Source organism: Condylostylus longicornis, unplaced genomic scaffold (genome assembly GCF_029603195.1).
Source record: "Condylostylus longicornis isolate FDR11 unplaced genomic scaffold, ASM2960319v2 ptg000091l, whole genome shotgun sequence".
Lineage (NCBI taxonomy): Eukaryota > Metazoa > Arthropoda > Insecta > Diptera > Dolichopodidae > Condylostylus > Condylostylus longicornis.
Window position 1 is genome coordinate 1,295,893 of NW_026578059.1, and position 25,622 is coordinate 1,321,514.

The 25,622-nt window shown below is 24.7% G+C and overlaps 1 protein-coding gene across 1 annotated transcript; it reads right to left on the reverse strand.

Annotated features, from left to right (window-relative positions):
- Positions 1-6,719: 6,719 nt before the first annotated feature.
- LOC129613766 (calsyntenin-1) lies at positions 6,720-25,297 on the reverse strand. The gene is made up of 11 exons (XM_055527978.1): positions 25,144-25,297; positions 12,290-12,525; positions 11,602-11,744; positions 11,024-11,524; positions 10,837-10,944; positions 10,471-10,768; positions 8,677-10,323; positions 8,284-8,367; positions 8,061-8,194; positions 7,863-7,986; positions 6,720-6,871 (listed from the first exon to the last, which is right to left on the reverse strand). The coding sequence occupies exons 2-11, from the start codon at positions 12,450-12,452 to the stop codon at positions 6,813-6,815; spliced, it is 3,261 nt and encodes a 1,086-aa protein (XP_055383953.1). The 5' UTR covers positions 12,453-12,525; positions 25,144-25,297; the 3' UTR covers positions 6,720-6,812.
- Between the last annotated feature and the right edge of the window lie 325 nt (positions 25,298-25,622).

The window sequence follows — 25,622 nt, forward strand, 5'->3', positions numbered from 1 at the left end:
TGTATAATCACAATTGGGCTTTTTGATCATTATATAATTATCCAATTTTTTAGTATTTAAGAGTATTATGAACATCGGTATCGGCCGATATATTATCGGCAGTTCTAATCGGTTTTAAGTTTTTTCTGTATTATGAACCGATACCGATAAAAATATTTCAACCGATTAAAAGAAGCTTTTTCATACAAATTTTTGTTTTTGTAAATTGGAGAAAAAGTTTTTTTTTTTTTCTAATGACATTTGTTTTCTTTCAAAAGTTATTTTCAAAAAATTTTTAAAACTATTTTGAATTTGGTTTTGATGTGCTAAAAAGTTGTTGTAAGCAAATTATTTTCTGTTAAATTTGTAAAATAAATATATACATATATCGGGAAAATGTCGCGTGCATTATATTTTGAAAGTGAAGAAACGGTAGTAAGTGAAGAAACGCAAGCTATTCAAAGACGACATATAAGAGATTCAACTAATCCATTGGATTTAGACAGCAAAATGTATGTTTATGTACCTATTTTATTTTATTATTTATATAATATGTACACATTTTTTAGGTTTATCCAGAATTTCAGATTATCATTCCTTGCCAGGTTTAAGTCCTCTTCCATTTTTTCTACTAACCGCGCAATTTGTTTTTTGTTGCTTACGATTTTACTCCTAAATAAAATATATGAATAACATTTTGAAAGAAAATAATTTAGAAAAAATGCTTACATTTTAAAAAAGCAATTAATTACACCAGTTTCCTTGATAAAATGAAGATTTTACAAAAAAAAAAATCTGTCGTCTAAAAATTTGTACCCGCTTTTAAATCGGTGAAAATCCGACAATTTATCGTTTTCATAATACCAGCTAATACGTTTCCTATACAGGAAAAAAAGCTTTCCCGACTCCGATAAAATTTACCGATAAACAATGTTGGTAATACAAACACAAAATTTTGCCGATAAATTATCGTTTATCGGCCGATACCGATATACATAATAGAGGGGAATAATTCTAAATATTTTTTTACAGTTAAAAATTTTTACATATTATGTAGTACACTTGGAGCTCTGATATATGTACGTGTATGCTTTATTTTTTGATGCATGCATGCTTCATTTGTTAAACTTATATGTATGCTTTGTTCGTTCACAAAATGCAATCGATATCGATTTCTTTTGAATCGAATTATATAATTACAACAATGCTGGTCAAGAACAATTCGATGGCTCCAAATACAGAACTATGCGCACATGCACCCATCTACAAATTATGCTGCATTTTGGGAAAAAACTTAATACATAGCACTTTATTGCTGAAAATATATACTATTTTATTTAGTTGGTTATTTCTGGCAACATTTATATGACAAGGTATAAGAAAAGCGTGCTCGATTTTTTCGATACCCAATTTACTTTTATTTTACGCGTCCACTACGTATAGAACGCATTTAGGAAAAGTATACAATGTCAATAGCTTTTACTAAACTTTTTGGAATGTGATACTTTGTAAAATTTACGTCGTAAGCACATTATTGAAGTCACGGTACCTCGAAAAAATATATCGACTAAAAAGAATTTAATAAATATCCGTTGATCTCGTTTCTTTTCGCATGTGTACATAATTTATTTACTTTGTTTTTGAAAGTTCAGTCGGTATTTAAAAAAAATATAAAAATCCAATTAACTGGAAGGTCCTTTAGAAAAGCGGAGAATTCTGATATGAAAGTCAATAAAAAGTGATCAATGGCTTTGGATCTACATATTATTAAAGAGTTCAGAACGAATAAATTGCGACAGTCTAGTAAGATTTTGATATTTTGTATTTTAATGGCGTCTAAAACCAAATTGATTGATCTGGCAAAATATTATTATTAGATAAAAATTTTGGAATTTTAATTTTTAATACTTTTTCTAAAATTTTTTTAAAAGTACACAAAAGACTGATGTTGCGGTATTTCGACGGATTATGTAAAAAATTTTTAAGACTTGGTTTTCCACTAGTTTGAAAAGTAGCATAACTTTAGGCACGTATTAATAATTAACGTCAGAAAAACAATTCCCGCTCTTGGAAAGTGTTTTACCTATCTATTGGAATTTCCATCACAGCTCGGAGCCTTACGATTTTTCAATGAATGCATTATTTCTGAAATAGAAAATTATTTATTATTTTATTTTTTCAATTTGCAAATTTTTAAGAAAAAATAAAAACACACGAAAAAATATTTTATCTTTTTTTATTTTTCTCATTCTTTTTATTTATATCGTCTTATTTTTCACAAAAACAAATTTACAATTTCTCATTTTTTTATTAAAAAAAAAAAAAAGAAATTTAAATAATTTACTTATTTATTTAATTATTTTATATATGTATATATATATATATATATATATATATATATATATATATATATATTGTGTTTTTTGTTTATAAATTATTTAATCATTGAATTATATTTTATATATATATATACATATATTTATATTTAAGTATTTGTTTTCAGAGTTCAATTTTGCTTTGATTTCATTTCCAAAGTAAATGCAAGCTTTGAAAAAATTAAAATTCTTAAATTGGAAATTCTCTGGAAATTTTTGTTTGTTATTGTTTATTTTGCTGTATAATTTATCATTTTTCTCAGATGGAAATACAAAATTTAAAAAGGAATTACAACTCATCATAAGCCGAGTTGTGTAATATACCGTATGTGTGTGATTGCAATGTTTGAAAATCAACGAAAGTATTGCTAAGAATTTGCATTTGAAAATCTTTCCACACGTATACTTACAAATTTCCCAGAAATTGAATATTTTATTTTAGCAGATTTTATAACAGTCTTGGACTTACTTCTTCGAATTTATAATTTTTAAGTATAGGTATAAAAAACAAACTCAAAAATTCCTTTTAGAACTTTAAATGAAACTGTCATTTTCAAATATTATATTTTTGCATATTTTGCAGTTTTGATTTATCGAACTTGTGCTTTTTATTATAAAGTTCTAAGTTAGAACTGAATTTTTGGAGATCTTCCAATAAAAATCCCACATATATGCGATGACATTCTATTGTATTTTGTAGTAATTTACATTTTCTCCTTGTCTTTTATTTTTTTGCTGTTTCGTTTAAGTATTGGAATATTCCTATATATAGAAGCATATATTAAGCATATAAGAACTCCGATAAATTTTTTGTATTTATATACTGCAGACTTCAACAAAAATGTTAATAAATATCAATTTACAACTTTAATTTATTCATCAATAATATAATTTAATATATATTACACATATTCAATTAACCATATAGGAATGTACTGGACTTGCGGTATCTCGCTTATAAATTAGTACAATGGGAACAAAATAATATAACACATGAAGAGTGGTGGCTTAATATTTTCCTTTTACATATTGACAAGGTTCAAAAAAAGTTCCGTACAAAGGTATATATATATATATATATATATATATTACTATGTGTATATATATATAGTAAAAGATACTGGCAAAGTGATTATGATTACAAAATGAAGAAAATCAATGTTAATACAACTTATTTATAAACGAATAGTATTTACACATAACCCTTCTTTTTTAAAAAAATGTGAAAAAATCTAAATCTAACACACATTTCTATACAATTTAGATTTTTTCTCAGTGATATGGTGATCGTTGATATTATTAAATTTCTATTTTTGTTATTTAGCAATTGTACTTGTGTATATTAAAATTCAGCAATTAAATCACATTACTGAAACTAATTACATACAATGTACATATAATATGTATGTAATGGCAAAAAGAAATAATCGCCAAGGTGATTATTGCTAATTTTCAAAAGAGCAAAAATTAAAATTTGTATAATTATTACAATTTCAAAAAAAAATTTCTGAAATTTTAAATTTTGAGATTATCACCGATATCCCCCCCCCCCCCCCCTCCACCCCCTTTTCCCTCGTCGTAATTGTAATATATAGACTGTTTCCAAGTATATCAAATGCGTGGAATTGATGAATTACCCATATGAATACCAACGTGACATAAACAATATAATTGGGAAACGGCCACTATTATTTTTATGTAATTGCGCTGAATTGTTTGAAAATGAGTGGGTTTTTTAATTTAGTATGCGCGTGTTATATGTATTTAAAAATACACGCCTTGAATGTCACAAAACACACAAATACTATATACATACATATACTCTTTGACTTTAAAAATCGCCCAGTATGATACTGGTTGAGTATTAATAATATACGATTCAACTTTAAGAAATTGGTAATTAATTTTTATTCATTCAAGTATTACCTACATACCAGTATTAAAGCAATTATGAAGTTATGGTTTTTATGCCCCTGTTTTATGTTCTATAGGAAGGAATAAATGCATATATGTTTTTTTTTCATATATGTATACATTATTATATTATTTACTATGTATTATGCATATTGCAAAGGAAAGTTACATAACAATATATATACATATATATATATAAAACTATTTATACATATATCGTATTAAATAATTGTGTTTTATGAGTGAGTGTGTAAATAAATAATTTTTCTTTTTTTTTTGTATTTTGATTGCCTTTCATTTCCATATTAATGAAGTATATGGATGAAATTATTTTCATTTATAAATTTCAATATTTAGGCAAATCATGTATTTCCGTTATTATTTATATATATATATATATATATATATATTTATTTATATAACTACATTATGCAAAAAAAAAATTTATAATATTCTCAATTTTAATATGGCAAATACCATAGACTAAAAGATATTTATTTATTCTATGGCAATACTGTTATTTTATACATATACATACATAATTTTGAATTAAATATTTTTATATTTTGTTTTTTTTTTTAACTAATTAAATTATCGCATATAATTTTTACCATAATTATAGGTGCTAACATAGAGGAAGATTTCTTTTTTTTTTGTCTTTTTTGTGTTTTTATTTTGTTTTATCAATTCTTATCAATATTACCAGGGAGTATATATGTATAAAAAATTCTCGAAAAAAATGCTGGGATAAATTAACACATAATATAATAAATAATATACAATATTGTTTATATTTTATACGCTCTATATTTTATTAAAGTATTAATTTTTTTTAATAGAAAATCTAGACATTTTAAAATCTGAAATAAAAGCATTATACATTGTATATACATATATATGTATATTAAATATTAAAATCATTTGTATTATTTACTAAGCTATGGAGACATAGGGAGATAGAGAGAAAGAGAGAACATTATAAATTTTTTTTAATAAAAATTTTAAAAAATATAAATGCGCGTTCTTCTAATTATATGAGGACAATTTATTTAGAATATTATTATGAATAATACATTCAAGAATTTATTTTAGTAAATCAATAACAACAATATTGGGAATACTTAAAAAAAGAAATAATGTTATAAAAATCTTATTTGAAAATTAGAAGTTAGACAAAGAAATTTATGCAGAAATAATATTACAAAATCCCCTCCTCCTTCCCCATCGCGTATTTTTAATCAGCAGTGAAGTATTTTTAATCGCGTATTTTTAATTCATAAGTGAATTTGATTCCAAAATTCCAGTGTTTTTTACATTCCTCGTAGTTTCGAAAAAATTTCAATACCAAATGCGATATGCAAAAATATTTGAGAAATCGAACGTATCCCGGCTATCGAACTGTGCGATGAATATTCCTGTGATTTATTAAAGAAAATAAAGTAGGTACATATTTCTCTATTTGAGTCTCTAACCCTTCCGTCTCTAACCAATGGGTTTTTTAAGTGTATATATAAGTATATTAAAACCAAACTAATTTTTAAAAATTCCTATTTTAAATATGGCATGGCGGCGGCCCAATATTATCAAAAGGGACAAGAAAAAAAAGTTGTATATTAAAAAGAAAACTGAAGCTTTCGAGAGAGTTTAATGCGATGCGATGCGTTTCTTTTTTTTTTGTAATTTTTCATTTTTTTTTGTTTTTTTTTTTTTTAATATGTTTTTTTTTATTTATTATTTTGTCCTATATATCAAAAATTCTATATTGTTTTTTGAATGTGTTTATGTTCACGTATGTATATGCATGTATTTGATTTATTAATATTATTATGCGATTTACTACTCCCTGAGAGACTGAGATTCTTTGTTTTTTATATTATTCAATTATCTTAATATATAAGGTATATATATATATATATATATATATTAAGTATATATATATATATATACATATATATTATGTATATATCTTATTTATTTTGTAGATATATAAATTGCAATGTTAACAAATTTTTTGTTTTTTCTTTTCTCTGTTTTTATTCATTTTTTTTTACATTTACCAATTTTTCTGAATAATTTTCATATATTTTTTATATAAATGTATTTATATGTACCTATATATATATATATATATATATATATATCTTTACATGTATATATACGTAACCTATCACTTAATAAATGATATCTTTTTTTTTTATTTTATATTTTCCTTAAATTTACATACCATTCAAATGTCTCGTTTTTTTTTTTTTTTGCTTTTCAATTTAGATAATCAAATTAATATTATGATTTCTATATTATATCTGTATATATTTATATATATATATATATATATATATATATTACATATTTAACTATGTTAATATGTGTATATATTATACATATATGTATAGAATATATATAAATATGTTAATAGATGTATATATATATATATATATATATATATATATATATATATATATATATATATATATATATATATGTTTAATATATCTATTTAATTTTATTTTTATTAATTAATAATAAACTTAAAATTATTTACATTTACATTGTTGAATTATCCCATTCAAGTTGGCTAACGTTTTTATATTTACCATTTAGAACTACAGCCAAGAAACAAAAGAAAACAAGAAAAAAAAATTAATTAAATTAATCAACTAAAAAATTTTTTAAAATGAATTATATATAAAAATAAAATTGGGAGTAAGGATTGTTTCAACAATAAAATGTAAAATAAATAAATATTTCTGTTTTTGAAGACCCCAATCAATATCGTTTTGTGTGTAGTGCAAGATAGTACAGCATTCAACAATATCAGTACTGAACTAGAAAAATCCATAATGCCGGACGACAACAATTGCTTCTCATACGATAAGCAAACCCGCACTCAATCATTTCAATCATTTCAAAAAAAAGCATTTTTATGTCAACTTTCGTATAAAAAAAAATTGATTGAGCTTCAAGTTTAGTTCGAAAGTTTTTGAAATTTTTACATTATATTGATTTTAAATTTAAAAATTTTGTGCGTTTATACGTGGTTCAATCCTTTCTATATATTATATATACTTCATTTTTCTAACAGAATTAAATTAATTTTTGAATATAAAACATAAAGATTTTCGATAGTTCACATACATATATTGTATAGATTTGGAAACTTCTAAGATTTAATTAAAAATCTTTTCAGAAATGTTTGCAAATCTGCCAGATCGGAGTAAATCATAGGATACTCGGAGTAAATCTTAAATTTCCAACAGTTTTCTATTATTTATGCGCCTCTTTGTCTAATTAAAAATATTTTTACCGTAGCTATAAAAAAAACTTTAGAATTTCTTTAGAATTTTAAACACTGTCATTTTCGAATATGCTTTTTTTGAAGATTTTGCAGTTTTGGATTTACCAAACGTATGCGTAGTTTAGAACCTAATTATTGAAAATCCCCATCCTGAAGGTATTTTATACTATTTTAATTCAAATTAATTTCAGAAAAATTAAAATAATATTTTAAAATGACATATTTTAAAAAATAACATTTTCTATAATTTTGAAATAAATTATTTGAAATAAAAAATTATTTTTTTCTAAATTGCAAACCTTCATCATCATCTGAGTCAGAATTTTCAGATTCAGAACTTTCATCTGAGACAACATCATTTTGCATTGGATTTATTGTAATTGTTAATGCTGAATCATCCCAATCTAATTGTTCAGTTGCAATCTATAAATTATAATTAAATTATAATATTAGAAAAAGGAAAGCAGTTTTGTTGTAATAAAAAATATAAATTCCACCTTAGGACATGGCTGACGCCTTTCCATATATTTGTTATTATTGTTTCGTATACGAGCAATCGAAACCCCACACAATAAAATCACAAAGAAAACACAAATTACAATTATGAGCATTGTTGGATGTGAGCTTTGTGCTAAAATAGAGAAAAAGAAATAGCTTTAAGATGCTTTAAAGAAAATTACTTTATTTAAAATAATTCAAAATGTAAAAGATGAACATTACCTCTATGTATAATTGAATGTATTTTAGATTTCGGCTCTTGTACATCATGTGAATGTACCATTGCATGAGCGAAAACATTGGATTCTTGAAGAAAAAAATAAAATTAATCAATTAATATTTATCGTGAGTAAAATATAACTTTAAGTTTACTATGAATACTTTCTAAAATGAATAAAATGTGCTCACATACAGAACATCAATTTTTATACTGAAATCATCTTATGTTACACTTTGAGCTCCAAGAAATGCAGTACAATACTATATTTTAAATTCTATTCAGAAATTGAATAGGGTATAAACAATACTGAACTGAAGAACAGTAAGGAAAATATTAAATGCACACTTTATTCATTAGAAATGTTTTTTTATCACAAAAAAAAGAATTTAATTTACCATGTTGTTTTAACAAGTGCTGCTGTGGTAATTCATTATCCATATTATTATTATTGTTATTATTGTTATTGTTATTATTGTTATTATTATTATTGTTAATATTATTATTGTTATTATCAATATTATTTTGATTACTATTTTTATTTATATTATTTCCACCACTACCAATTGGATTATTTGTTGTTGCAGTATTTGATTGTTTTGGATGTAATACTGTTAATGTTAACGTAAATTCAGCACTTTTAAATCTTGAATTAACTTGTGAGCATGACAATTTAAATACACGATTTAAATAATATGCTGGCTTTTTATTTGTGTATATTAAAGCTTTTAATACATCTAAATAATTATTTGTAGTATCATAACCGATCATTTCGACACCATCTTTATTTATATTTGTTTTGATATCCAATGTTGTTGATAAACTTTCATCATTATCTAATGCTATTTCTTCATGATCTGGATTTAAACTTGGAAATACGCTAACACTGCATGAATCTAATCTTTGTAAATTTGATTGTATTTCATTACCAGAATATACAGTTATATTAATACTAGCCAATATTCTTACACCATCTTTAATATCTGGATATGATACTAAATGATTTGGATTGCCACTGATTATTATTTTTGGTTTATCTGTTTTAATCATATCATTATCATAATTTACATCAGATATATCAGATAATTTATTATGGTTTTGATTATGATTATTATTATTATTATCAACTTGAGATAAATGTGATGATAATAATAAATTTTTGTCTTTTAATATATTATAATCATTATTTTGTATATAATGTCCATTGTTTGATTTTGAATTTATTAAATCTGCTCTAGATAATGTTAATAATGGATTAACTGATGTATCCATTATTGTACCAATTGATGATTGCTGTTGTTGTTGCTGTTGTGATAATAAAGATGATGACGATGATGACGAAGATGATTGTAATTGTGGTTCATTAACCATTATATATGTTTCAACAATTGGTAAACGAACTGCTGATTGGTTTGGACATGTTAGTGTTGTTCTTACTTCAATATTTCTTCTACCAATTGTTGGATTCTGTTTTGTATTTATATATTGTATATTTCCCAATAATTGTTCAATATTACTTTTATTACTACCTTCAATATATATTTCATTAAATTGTGAATTAGATTGTACTTCTTGTTCAAATTCTAAATATTTTTCAGATGGTGGTATTAAATGTTCAGCGCAATAAGTACCACAACGTACATCATCTGATGTTAAAATTTTGTTTAATGATAATTTTATTTCCGATATATCACCATTAAAACCATGTTTTAAACGATTCTCAGATCCTTGATAACATGCACCAACTGTTAGTGTTGTATTAACACCATGTGCTGCATGTAATGGCCAATCATCGATTACCTCTGGATTACTATGACGATCTTCAGCTGTATTTTCGAATTTCGCTCCGTCAATATATAATTCGACTTTTGGTAAATCAATATTTAATACATAATGATGCCATTCATTATCACATACTTGTGGTATTTTCCAACGCCATTCAGCCGGGCTGAACATATTTAAATCACCTTCATTGTAATTTTTACGTATCAATAGTATCAAACGACAATTTCGTACAAATAATGCCATATGATGCCGATTCATTTCTACGTATAAACAAAATAAAAGCAAAGGAAAGAAAAACATAAAAAATTGTATTAAGAATAAAAACTATTTTACTTTTAGCTTAACAATCTAACATACTACAAAAATGTAGTATGTGAGATTGTTAAGACGGAACTGTTTTAAATTACTGTGATCATCCGCACTACATATAATATGTTCTTTGGCATGTTTATTTGATTGTGATGAGCTGGTATGCTTAAACATTGCAACAATACTGAATGGATTAGAACCAAAATCATGTTTTGTAACTAAACTATCTGGTACAATTGCACCCGATGAGCCATCAAAATGAAAAACAGATTCTAAACCTTCATCATATATTAAATCTTTTGTCCATTCTGCACCTTTTGGTAATACATCAATTAATTGGTGATTTTTAGAGCATTGTGTTATATCACGGTCGCAACCAAATGATATGTGCTTTGTCTAAAAATATTAAAAAAATTATTTGAATAAAATAAAAAAAACTAAGTTTTTTTTATTAAAAATATTACCTTTAAACTGACTGATACATGAATATTCATATTTTCCTGGTTACAATGAATATCACATAACTCAATCCGTATATTTGGGAATAACGATAGACTTTCCATTGAATTTGCCTAAAATTAATTTCAATTTTGATGTTTTGAGTTTTTTTAAAAGAGGTTTAGCCACATTTTGTATATATAATACGCATACCGTATAATCAATCCTTTCTGGTATACCAGCAAGACGTGCTTCACAAACTCTTCTTACTTTAATACTAGCCATTATTGGTACAGATTGTTTCATAGCACAATCATATGCAACAACTTGTAATATATGATTATGACTTATTTTATGTGATAATGGTTCTGTATTTTTTATAGAACCTTCATTATCAATTGTAAATGGTTCATCATCATTTAATATTTTATATTTGCATACATCACCATATGGTGGTGTACAATCTTTATCTGTTGCTTCAACACGTAATATCTCTTGATATAAACGTCCCTCATCAACTTCAGTTACATATGATGGTTGTAAAAATGTTGGTGCATATTCATTAATATCAATAACAGATATATGAACATTGGCCGGAATTGAATGTGAACCATCACATAATATTGCAATTATTTCAAAATGATAACCACGACGTTTTTCACAATTTAATGTACGTCTAGCTTTTAATATTCCTAAATTATTAACCAATTCAATCTAAAAAAGAAAATAATTAAGTAATTGATTTATATAGTAATTGTACATAATTTGTTTTTGTTGTCTTTACAGCTTACCCGAAATGGTATTTCATGATGCGGTTTTTTAAGAATTCTAAAATCACAAACTTTCTGCTCATCCACTTTTATCAATGGTGTTATTTCAACAAACGTTTCATTTTCCCTTATTAATCCATGGTACGATTTTTCTAATATATGCTCTGTAAGTATATTTTAAATTAATTGTTTTTATATTCATATTATTTAAAATAGTATAAATTGTGCATAAATTCGATAAGATTCTGGACGTTTAGAGTGCGAAATTTATGTAGTTTGAATAAGTTTATTAATATTCCTTACAACTCTTAACTATATTTTAAAAGACTAAAAGAAATTTTTGCATTTTGACCCATGAAGGACTAGAAATTTAGATCCATATTCAAATTCTATTTATTTATTTCGTCTTAGTTGATTTCTTGTACAAAAAATTAGTTTATGTACTTCAGTTATTGATATTGAGGAATGTTTCGCATATTATGGGAATTTAAACAGAAAACAAATTGAAAATGTGAAAAGGGAATTTAACAAAAATATATGAGAATTTTTATAAATTCCAATAATTTCATCGGTTATACTTCTAATAAAACAAACCAAATATATGTAAATTTTTTAGCATTAAACAAACTATAAAACAAAATTTGATAGGACCACCAAACTGTCTATTTTTTATTTGCAACTGTTTATGAAATTTTTCTATAGAACTTACCTTTTTGTAATAAATAATTGTCATGCTCACTAGCACTGTCGCCGCTGTTACTGTTGCTTACGCTACTAAACTTATTCGAAAATCCAAAATTTATTTTTAAACATAATAGAAATGTTATTAATATTGTTTTTGAATCCATTTTTAATATTCTATTTTGTACCATTTTGAATTTATTAATTTATATAATTATATTTTTTTTCTCTCTCGTTCTCTCTGCCACTGGTATTACACGCGCACTGAATTAAAAAAACAATAAATATTAAAATATTTAAAATTGGAAAGCAAATTTTTTTTTCTTTTAATTAACAGTAAGCATTTTAAATATTTTCTTTTTTTTTTTGTCCAATATTAATTAATATTGTGTTTTTTAAATACAAACATATATAATTTTAAAAAATTTCTGTTAGCTAGAAGTTTAGAAAAATAAATACCAATCCCTTGGGCACATAAAAATGAATTGATTACAGTAAATGATCAGTTCTAAAGGAAAATGATTGTTATAGTAAACGATCATACACAATTTTGTGGAACGATAGTATGAACAGAGTCCATTAAAGTTTATATTTATTTAATTTCTGACATAAGTCTTTATGGGTACAGTGATTTTCCTTCTAAATTTTACCACTGATTTTACTTTAATTTGAAACAAAAGAAGGTATGAATCGTAAAATTTTACTATTTTGGACTTACTATTTTTTTTTATTATTGGAAATCTTTTAATTTTATCTCTTGTGTTTACTATTTATCTGGTTTTTTGTTATCCTTGCGTTTTACCTTTTCAATTAAAAATTTCCGTTTTTCGAAGTGGAACAAAACTAATTAGAACATACATATTTTTTATTTATTTTATATTTATGTTATTTTTAACAACAAAATAAATAAAAAAAAAACTCAAAAATAATAAAAAGGAAGAAAAGAACAATTGTGTATACAACAAAATATACTCATTTATTGTACATTTAATACAAAGTGTCTACATTCCAAAGATACTATCATCATATTTTCCAGGTAAAATACTAAAAAAATTTTTTGAAAATTAAAAGACAAAAGCCTGAAAATTTTCAAAGAATTTTTGTTTTTCCCATTCGCTCCGGTTTTATTGAGTTCGATTTCTTACAATGAGAATTCCACTAAGTTAAGGTTAATCAGGGCTTTCAATATTCCGTATACTATTTATTGACACAACGTACAGTAGTGTATACGATGCATACATTTGATTTTGGTAGTTTAAATTTTAATTTATAACATTTCACATATTAATATTAAATTAACGCTATTAATAACACTTATTTTATCTCCCCCTTTTCTTTTCCGTCTATGTAACTAAATTTAGTAACTGATAGGAACTTTTGTTATAACTAAGTGATTTATATTTTGCTATATTAAATGTTTGTACTAAGCAATCGTCTGATTATATTAATTCATAATTATTTCCACACAGGTAAATGTTTTCGAAAAAAAAAGATGATTACTTGTTAAAATTTTTTTTTTGCTTTTACAGAACAATATTGTTTATATGAAATTAATTTCGACTCAACACTTTGTTTTATTATTATTAAAGTGTATAGAGATGGTAAAAGGAAAATACCTGTATATTGTGTACATGTACTTATAAGTGCACATGGAGGTACTTATAAAACAAAAAATCCTTATACATATCCTTTTAATTAAATATCGATTTTAAGTATGTATATATATATATATATATATATATATATACACACTCATATATATATGATATATATATATATATATATATATGATATATATATATATATATATACATATATATATATATATATATATATATATATATATATATATATATATATATAATATATATATATATATGTATATATTTATATCTAAACTAAATAAATAAAAAAAGAATAAAAAGTTTTACATAAAAAGCATCCATAGGATTAAAAGAGAAGATAAACAGATTTGCTATCATCACCTCCCGCCCCTCCCCCCTCCATCCTTCCAATAAACACTTGTATTTATAAATTCAGGATTAATAATTAAGTGAAAATTAATTGAAAATTTTTTTCTTATAGGTTTAAAATTTTCATATATATATATTTATGTATGTATACATTGGGTAGTTGCCGCAGACCCTATCGTATCCTTTTTAAATGTCAATCCAATTATTTATTTACATCAATATACATATACTTAACAAAATTAATTAGAAATATTACAATAAATTAAAAACAAAAAACCTTGATTTAAAAAAAATAAATAACGTTATCTATAAGTAAAGAGAAGCAATTAAAAATTTTTTATAAATTAATTTTAAATATATGTATATTAATCTTACATTTGCAATCTCCGAAATTTATAATTAATGACACTATATATATGTATATATATATATATATAAACATATATATTTTAATTATAGTTACAAAGCACGTTTCTTGAAAGTGTGTACCTCTCACCTCCCTCCGACACAGTTTCCCCATATTACCAGATTTATCTGATTTTTCAGATTTATTGGAGGGTCTGCCAGATGACCGAATTTCTTACCCAAAATGCGAGATTTTTTGAAAGTTGCCAGATTTTTCGACACACCTGGCATCATAAAATTATACTTGTTTTATTCAAATAGTTTAGCCTATATAGTGTTTTGTTGCCAGCAAATCTAGAACGAACCTTTTCTGTCAATAAATAAAAATAACACCAAAAATAGAAACACACTGTCAACAGACATATTAAATGAAATATTATTACGTAATGATTTAAAACAAAAAACTAATATACCTGTTATGATTTCATAATTAATAAAAATATGTTAAATAAATTCAATTTAAGAGTGTATAAAATATTAACTAAATAATTTTTCGAAAACATTATTTTAGGCATTTTTAAAAATTTAATTGTAATAAGAACAGTTTTTGATAAATACATGCTATATTAAGCGTTTCAAAAACTGAAATGATTTATTTTTTATAGGTATTTTGTTTTGTTGATTGTTGAACATTCATTTATTAAAAAATAGTTAAATATATGACAATAAAAATGTGCTTAAATGTCTGAATTTAAACCAGTTTCTTTTCTTTTCATGTTGCCAGATTTTTCAGATTTTTTGATATTTTCCAAGTTTTCTGCAAAATCAATATGGCAACGCTGTTCGCACGTCAAAAATAAATCTGGCTCCCCTTGAACTCTCTATATATTCGGTTAATGTAAAAAAATTTATGTCAAGGTATTCGAACAAAAAAAAATAGATAAAAGATTCGCGTTTAGTCTAAAACGGAAGTTCTTCTCTTATTTCAAATGACTTTTATATGCTTTGATACTTCACTTGGAAGAATATTGAACCTCAAACTACGCTCAGTTATGTCAGCTTGAAAGACCGAAATGGCAATTATGTTGTCCAAAAAGTTTTATGTATATAAGCAGAAACTCCTTGTACATGAAACACTGACAAAACATTCAAAAATATTTATATTTATACAAGTTTTGTGTTATATAATGCAAGTTCCTATTAAGTGTTACAAATCTGCAGCATGAATAATTTAGAAAAATTACATGTGGGCAAAATATCCAATGCGTATATAAAGGAGTTTTGCTTATATGCGTGTGTCAAATAGGTGCGTGTTCGACTGCATAACAAATTAAGTAGGCCAACCAATGGTTTGTAATGTAGCACTGTTCCCTTCAACAAGTAAAAATACTGCTTTTAAAAACAATCTAACTATCTACTCCATTACTAAAATTGCTTTCATTAATTTCTGTGAAAAATTACTTTCTTAGGAAATAGGTAACAATTTCTTTGTACGGAAATAAGTTTCTAGTAAAGATCCATGTACGCATGAAATTTCAGCTTTCTATCTTCAAGGGTGTAGAAGTTTTGTAAACATGTCCGCGGACGGACTGTGTGAAACTAAGAAACACTTTTTTTTTTTATTTTTTTGGAAAAATGCTAAAAATATAAAAACCAAACGTAAATATTAAATATGAGAAATTGTTACATGCAATATAACAACAATATTTAAATAATCGGCAAAAAAAACTATTTAAAACAAATTATTCCGGAACTGAAAAAAAAATTGCCATTATTCCTTTGAATATTAACTCACGGAGAAAAATATGAATAATGCATGTGAAGATCGCAAAATTTAGGGAAATTTTCGATTTCAGTTAAACCTGAAATCTGCCTATCCTGCAACCTGTCCGAGAAAAAAACTTCATATCACTTGCGATTCCGTTTCCAGCAGGTTTTACTGTATTATGATAAACAATTTTTGTTAATTAATCACTCTGCATATATACATACATATGCACATTTACAATACTCTAATAGTAATATAATACGCATACACAGAGAAAAAAAAATATTTATGTATAATAAAAAAAGGCGAGATATGGAAGTTTTTCTTTTCTTTTTCGTTTTTGTGTGTGCTTTTTTCTTTTTTTGTGTACATGCACCCAATCTATATATTAATATGCATTTATTTATGTATAAATGTAGGTAAAAATTGAAATTTTTTTTCAATAGCTAATAAAAGTAATTTTTAAAGAAGAATGCGGGAGAAATATATAAGATCCTTCCTCTCCACACTCTTCAGTCAATTCCCTCTTTTTATGAGAAAATCAATTCCCCATCCTCGTCCCCATCCTCCTCCACTGAAGGAGAAAGAAAGAGAGCTAATTTTTTTATTAATGATAATTTTGTTATTGTTGTTATTGCCTTTATTCAAATTACCACTTTCAACTTAAATATTTTTGTGTTTTTTTTTTTAAATAAATTGCGTTACAATATTTTTTTATGTGCCATTTAAGGATGGTATGTTATACAATAATTATACAATAATACAACAATAAGTTGATTTTTAATTTACATAATATTTAAAAAAAATCTTTATTTTAATTTTTCAATATTTTTATTTTTATATTTTCTCTTTTAATTCGTTTTTTTCTCATTCTTTTTGGATTCAAATAATAATTTTTGGAAAATCAATTAAGATTCTGCACAATATTTTCACAGATTTTTCACAATTAATTAAAATATTTTTTTTTAATTGTTTTTTTTTTGATATTTTGAAACACGAAATTTTATATATAAAATAAATTTAGATCGAATTTTGTAGGTACAAATTATTTGTTTTTTATTTTTTTTTTATTTTTACGCAAATATTTTTAACCTTGTTTTTTTTTTTGTTTAAAACGAAAAAAAAACAAATAATAATATAAGAAAACTTATTCATCAATATATGTATGACGACCTCAAAACAACAAAAAAACAAAAAAAGGATTTTTTTCAGTGTATTTGTTCACATATTTTCTTCTTTTCTGTGTGTGTACGATTCTGTATGACTGCGTATGAGTGAATTTTTGTATGTAGTAAAATCGCAAAGTGTTGGAAAATTTGGTCGAGAGTAAATTGTAAAGCTTTTTCCATTCTTGTAGCCAACATATTGAAGAGGTGGCGCAATTCACGGCATATTTTCCCCCGCAATTTTCCTCATGTGCTGTCGAGCGCCTCTTTTTCTATTGTCCTTTCTAGGGTACTAGTAAACCGAAACAAAGCGGTCTCTGTCAACCTCCCTACCAGATAAGCATGTTGACATTCGCTCAACATGCTTATCTTGACCAGCACCCCTGTCCGGATATAATTGTGTTATATTATTTTCTCGATCGTCTTCAATAAAAACGGTGTGAGGAAAATTCGTCTGAATGATTTGGGAAACATGTTACTCCTTCTTAATTTTTACATGTTACTCCTTCTTAATTTTGGGATAAAAAATCACCCTAGCCAACCGCTAGGACTTAGGGATATATAGTATACGCTATCATCGGACTAATATTTAATTATTTTTTTTTTATTTCTTTAAAACGAAATTCCTAACTCATTTTCATATAATTTCGCAAATAATTTAAATAAAATCTGGCTTAGTTATCTTACACATATTCTGTATTACCTTAGAAAGGGATGTTGGACAATGAGGACGATATTAGTGTATTAATCACGATTAAAAAATGATTAAAATAAAAATAAATACAGTAACAGAAAAAAATGCTATACAAAAATTCCTATACAAAAAGGATATTATTTTTAAAATATTTATGTATTTTCTTACATTCTCACAAAAATACCTACGAATACCCGAAATAAACAGATATGAAAGTAGAATAACAACAAAAGGTATATTGCACTTATAAATACATACATGTGCAATTATAAGAGAAGAAACATATGTAAACGAGAGAAATAAAATAAAACAAAAAGATATGAGAGTAAAATAAATATACCTATATGTATGAATATGAGGGAGAAACGTGGGTGCAGAGATATTTGTAAGATTATGTATAAAAAAATATATATATTTAGGATTGAGGAAATTAGTGTAATAGATAGGTATAATGTATAAATGGTGAAGAGGACACAACATGAAAATTAAAGGGGTGGGGGGTATAAAGAGGAAGTCAAAATTTAGCAAAGGACCAACATGAATATCAAATTTGGAAAACATACACAGGTACATGCCGCTTTACAAATTTCATTATACTAAATAAATTATTAGCGATTACATTTTTCTTCAATATTATTTCCATATATTCTACATACACACATACTTTTTTCATACACAGATAAAAATTATAAGTTGATTTTTAATTTATTTCTAATTTTCTATTTTAATTACAAGAGTATAATTTACATATTTAATAATATGTTTTAAAAAATCTAACTCATTTTTATAATTATAAAACTATATATGTAGATGAAATTCAATATAAGAAATTTTGAGAAATTCTCTGACATTTCCTTTAAAGGATAATCTCTTTTTCTTTTTAATTGACATACATAATAATTGTTAAAATATAAAATTTTAATGGCGTTTGTGATTGCAACATTAAAATATTGTTGTAAAAGCAGAAAATATAAAAAAAAATTCATTATTTTGTGTTTGGGACATTAGCAGAGAGAATAAAAAGTAATATAAAGCGTAAAGTAAAAGGCGCTAATACTGCTAAACAAACTGTTTGTTATTGTTCTATAAAGTAGTTTTTTTACATTGAAATTTTAATGTATATATTTGTGTATATAAAATTTTTACTCTCATTTCAAAAATTTTCTATCACATCTGAATCTGAATAGTGAATATATAATCATTATACATATATCGGATTGCAATACTTTAGATATTTTAGGACGACAATACTTTCGGATATCAAATATTTCTTAATATATATATGTGTACATATGCATTTAAAATAACTGAATTGAATTAATTTAAATTTTGTAAGTCCTTAAAAAATAAATTCTTAAAAAAAGGCTCTTAAAAAATCCTTCAGTTATACTCATGCTTAATTAATACACAGTGTTGACATGGTCAGTTCAAATCTATAGTCGCTTTCTTATAAATTTTTTTTTTTATTTATTTCTTTTTTCCTCCTTTATCCGTGTCGTCCTCCTACTTCCGTGTCCTCAAAAATATATTTATAAATGTTTTATTTACAAATACATGTATGTGTTAAAGTGGATTTAAATATTAAATATGTATATAGTATGTAGGGTTGCCAAATGGAAAATAACATACGTTAAAATATACTATACCGTATTTGTAGCTGTATTTTTATTCAATTCTAACTTTTCTAGTAATAAGTGCTTACTATCACTTTGTAGTGTGTTAATTTTATAAGAAATACCAAGGAAGTATTTTGAAAATTATATTCTGATTTAGAAATATTTTAGAAAATCAATTACCTACTGCCAATTAGTAATGTGAAAGAAAAATAAAAAAGATGGCCGTTGCGTTTTTTCTTAGCTGTTAACTATGACAGATAAACTTTTTCTAAGAACATTTCTGATTTGATAAACAGTATGACCACTTAAGGTCTTATTATTTGGCCGAAATTATATTCAAAATATGAATTTACCGAATATTTTACCCAGTAAGAATGTTTTAACCAAAATTGTATATCGCAATTTTGGGTAATTATCGCATATTTGGCAATTCTCTCACTAGTGTACAATACTCTTTAACTAATACATACAGAAATATGTGCGCGCGTGTGATTTTAAGTACGTAACATATTCGTACATACTTCCATACATGTTGCCTTGTTAAAATTTTGTTATTGCATACTACTAAAACATAAGTAACTACGACGAGTATTCTGAAAAAATTCCTTTTCTCTTCGGGGCTGATGGGCCATACCAATATTCTATATACTGCGTATCTCTTAAATAATTTTGCCATCCATTTTTCTCTCTTTTGTACTTTATATATACGTACATGTACAATAATATTTTACTTTGATTTTGCTTTTTTGATTAATTTCTTTTTTATAAACAAAAAAAAACATTTGAACCTATCAAAAATTTCTTTTGAACCTTAGTTAAAGCTTCAGAATTTCCAAGTTTTACGTATTAGGTATGAACCAAATAAACATACTAGAATACGTGGGCACGTTTGAAGACGCATGCATACATGATATTTATTGTTAAATCATTTTAATGACTAAAAGTTAAATCTATATTCTAGATTAGAAAAAAACAAAGAAAAGCAACTAATAGACTCAATCTTATGAAAGACAATTCAATAAAACGATCAAATCCTCTGAATTTAAGCAAAAGTTATCGAAATATAAAAACAGTGTTTAAAAATTTTGCTTTACAGAAGGTACTAAAATAACCTCATCTTTTTCTTACCCAAATTTATACTTCTGTAAGTAAACTGTGTAATAGACTTACTCTATAAAAGAAGTATATATACGGACAGATATGATTAAATCAACCAAAAAATCCTGTGAACGTGTTATGCAGAATGTCTCCGTATTCCATGCACATGTTCAATTTATCAAGAGTTGCATATCAATTTGCATATTCTTTAGCGAGATACGGACAAATAATTCAACTATATGGTTCTATCACAGCTTTTGAAAAACAAAATTCTTGCAATGGACCCATGTAAAGGAGAACATTAAAAAAGGATTTAACCGAACAAAATGAATGGCTAGTGGAACCAGCATCTTACAATTTAAAAACTTTTAATCAAGAAATTTATCATCAAAATATTTGCAAACATGCTATTAAAATTAATGTAGGGCCCCCAATTCGGCATAAACTAAGTTCCGAAAGGCTCCAACAGCATTATATTCAAGAGAATAATGTATTTTATGAAATTATATGCATAAAATTGATTAGGGAGGTCCATTCAGATTTTTTTAATTATTATAAAATTTTTTGGCAACTAAAAAAATGTATTGTATTTTTTAGTTTCGATTATTATACGATATTATACGATGTTATACGATTATTACACGATTAATATTTTTGAAATCGATTTTAATTTTTAAAGTTGTTTGTAGAATTTACACATTTTTATATTATATTTTTTTCTATTGCTTTCTATATATGTGTATGTATTGGCATTTATTTACGTATGTATGCATGATGGTTAATAAGCCATCATAAGCCTTGTATCTTGTGTATATATATACTTGTATAAAAGACTCTAGTGGAAATATAGAGGACTATACTTTCTTATTTGAAGGACTTTAAGAATTACGTCCTTTTTTTTATTAAACAATATTAAAATACAATAATAATAACAACATCAATAATAATAATAATAACAATAAAATGAAAATGGAGCGGGTGGGGGAGGGCAAGGTGTAGTGTTTAAAGCAAATAACAATTTAAAAATTTTTTAAGAACATTAAATTTTCTTGTACGTAGTATGTAAATTTGATGTAGCCCAATCAATATTTCAATAATTTTGATAAATCTTAAAATCAAACAGCGAAATTTTGGTATTAAAATCCAAAATATCGAAAAAATATAAAACTAAGAAATACATACATTTTTTTGATATTTTACACTTAAATTAAATATAGGAAATTTCAAGTTCTTGCGCTTCAACGCCGCCAGAATCACGAGAAAAAAAATATCAAAAAATATCCAAGGCAAAAACAAAATATCAATTATTGAAAAATTCTTTCCTCCTCCTTCTTCCGGATAATGGAATTTTTAATAAAAATATAGAATTAAATTGAAAAAAAAAATTATTTGATGTATCTTATATGTGGTAGCCTAAATGTTGTATATTCGGCAATAATTTGTTTTGTATTATAACCCACATAATATTAAAAAAAAAAATATTATAAAAATTTAACTCTCCATTTAAATTCAATTAACAAAATGAATCATTTTGAATAAACATGAATTCTATTGTGGAAACGGGGAGATTTTATAGAATTTACAAAATTTACTAAGAAAAAATAGAGATTGCTAACAAAATTAGAGATTTGCTAGTCTATTATTCGACTTTATAAACCTTATAAAATCATCATTTGAATCTTTGAATTGGGAAACAAGTGAAATAATTCTTAAAGTCTACATTTATTTTTATTTTGGTTTAAGGCTCTTAATAATTTCTTATATGTATATAAAATTTTTTAACTTTCAATTTTTTACACAATTGAATTTTTTTTTGTTGTTGTTGTTATCGTAATCCTTTTTTAAAAATTTCTAATCAAATTTTGACATTTGTATATACATATTTATTTATTTTTTATTATAAACAAGATTTATAAAAAAATGATTTTACTGTGTATCCAAAATTGCTGTATATTATATATTCTAATCCAGAGTTATAAGCACATACTAGATTTATTGTTATTACTATTAATATGAAATACTGGAAGATACAATAATTGTTTTCCGTATATATCAAAATGTATGTATATATCATATACAACTTAATGTTATACGTATTAACTTATAAGGAAAGAAAAAAGTTGTTATATTTATTTTCATTTTCGGACACATCTTAATAATAAATGTATAAATTTGATGACATGTGATCATAGAGGACAATAAATTATCTTATGTAGAGAAACAAATTAAAATGAAGGTTTATAATAGAAGCTAGAAGTATAATTTTCAAAGTGTAGCTCATAAAGAAGATTAATATAATGCAGATTTAATTAAGATTTAATGTAAAATTTTCTAATAAAATACTATAATTTCTAATACACGTTTTCTTGCAAATATTTTTTTTCTTCTTGAAAAAAAAAAAAAACTTATAATACAACTCTTGTTTGTCTAATTTACGAAATAATTTTATTAATGAAATGTTATTTACTTACATTTTTTTCATTCTGGTGGGAGTTGGTTTTATTTCCTTTCAAAAACATATATATGTACACCGCGCCCCGTTTAAATGTAATCGGTTTAAAACACATAATAATAATAATTAAAAAATATTATATCCATAAATAGAATGGGTAGTTTTGAAAGGGTTTTCTTTCGTTTTAAAAAGAGTATATAAAAGAAAAGAGTTGGATTAGAGCGGTGCGATTTGCGATTGGTGGCCGTCACCTACCGTCTAATTGTATTAAATAACTATTAGACGCTAATATATTAGCGGCTAATTGTACGAAATAACTATTTGAAAAATAAAGAACCTATCTAACATAAGCGATGAGGTGAAGAGATGATACGGGCAAATCAGATGAAAAAGAAAAAAAAACCTCCTATAACGACATTCCTTTTTACATAGTTTCTTTTTTTTTTTTTTGTGCCTTCCCTGTTTCTTTTTGAAAAAATTTTGTAATAATAGGGTTACCCGCAAAGTTTTGGAAAAATTATAGAAAACTTTAGAAAAATTAATTTTTTTTATTCTTTTTGTTATTTTGCGCGTGTTCTAAGATTTTTTTCTTTCATTTTTCATAAATTTTTTTCTTTAATTCTTCTCGAATTTCTTAATATTTTTGTGACTACTTTATTATTGTTAAAGCAAGTTTTCTTTTTTTGAAATTAATCACTTTTTTCGAAGTTTTCTACCTAATATTTTGTTTCTCTTCTTTTTCTTGCTTTATTTATAAAAAATTTTTTCCTTCTTTGATTTTAATATTCCTTTTTTTTTTGAGACGACAATTTTTTAATCTGAATCATCAGGGCTGCCGTCGTTCGTCTGATTTATTATGGAAGAGGCGTTTTTCTTTAATTAAAAACGGAGTAATTTCGAAGGAAATACACTTACAGGCCATTCAAATTCGTTAATATACACAATTTAAACAAAATTCATCAGACAACAGATATAACAAGACAGAAAATCAATATAAAAACAAAAACAACCGGAAATAGAACCACAATGAAAAAAAAAATATAAGTAAATGATATTTTATTAAAAAAAATTATACGATAAAGTAGACAAACAATGTTGTATTTCCAGTTTTATCAAGAAGAAAAATAATATTTGAAAGAAAATTTTAGTCTATTTCGGGTATTGATTAATATTAAATAAGGTATATTGGAAGTTATAGTATTTTATTAGAAAATTTTACACTAAATCCTTAATGAAAAGTCTATACAGACGAACACACTTATTTGCAACGCCCATATGAACAAAACTCTTTTATGTGCATTGCATTTTTTTTGACCCACATCTGATTTTTTAATCAACTTGAAAATGAATCAAACTGCACAATACGGATATATGCGTTACGAAAAAGTTCTACCCACAATGGTTTGCATATAAGCGTCTGTTCTACTGCATTAATTTTTTACTTTATATTTAAATACTTTGAAAATTGCATTTCTGGCTTCTACAAAGTAGCTATCAAAATATATATTCTGTAAATATTAAGAAAACTGCATATATTTTAAATACTGATACGGAGTACATTAAATAGCACGTAGCACAGAATAGGAGTTCAAATACTCTTACATGAAATATAACGACAACCGTAAATTCTTCTAAATTTACTGCGAATTCGAAGTTGCGATGTCGAATTTTTTGAGGTTAAAAAATTTGTGTGAATGAGAAATTATTGCTATATGCTGCAGCAGATGAAAAGAAAAAATAAAATAAAATAAATTTGATTAAGATTTTTACCAAATATTTTTTCTGTCCTTTTTTTTTCGAAAAATTTTAACTTTTCATAAAAAACAAAAAAGAAACATTAACAGTCATTATTTTTTTTTTTTTACTGTTAATTGAAAAAAAAAAAATTATTTTTTTTTTTTTTTGATTTTTAACTGATTTTGCGATTTACTTATTTTTTGTTGTTTTTTTTTTCTCAGTGTTGATTTTTTTTTTCTATTATGTTCTCTTTTTTTTTTTCTTTTTGTTTATTTTGCTTTACTTTATTATTTTTTTTTTTTAAGAAAATACCCAGGTACCCGAGACACACACAAATCGAGCTAACACGGTATACTAAAGCTTTTCTGATTATAAACTCAACTCTGTGGTGTCTCTCTATTCACACGAAATAGATGACTTATACAAAAAAAAAAAAGAAAAAAAAAACTAATATAACAGAAAAAATCTTTATTTTTCTTTTTATTTTTTCATCATGCTGGGTTTTTTTCTTC

Bases quoted from the DNA above. Each gene is read 5' to 3' on its own strand.
- LOC129613766 (XM_055527978.1), bottom strand. From the start codon at position 12,452: ATGGTACAAAATAGAATATTAAAAATGGATTCAAAAACAATATTAATA. The intron at 7,987-8,060 runs GTGGAATTTATA...TATAATTTATAG, and splicing joins GGCGTCAGCCATGTCCTAAG to ATTGCAACTGAACAATTAGA. The intron at 6,872-7,862 runs GTTTGCAATTTA...TCTTGGCTGTAG, and splicing joins TGACTCAGATGATGATGAAG to TTCTAAATGGTAAATATAAA.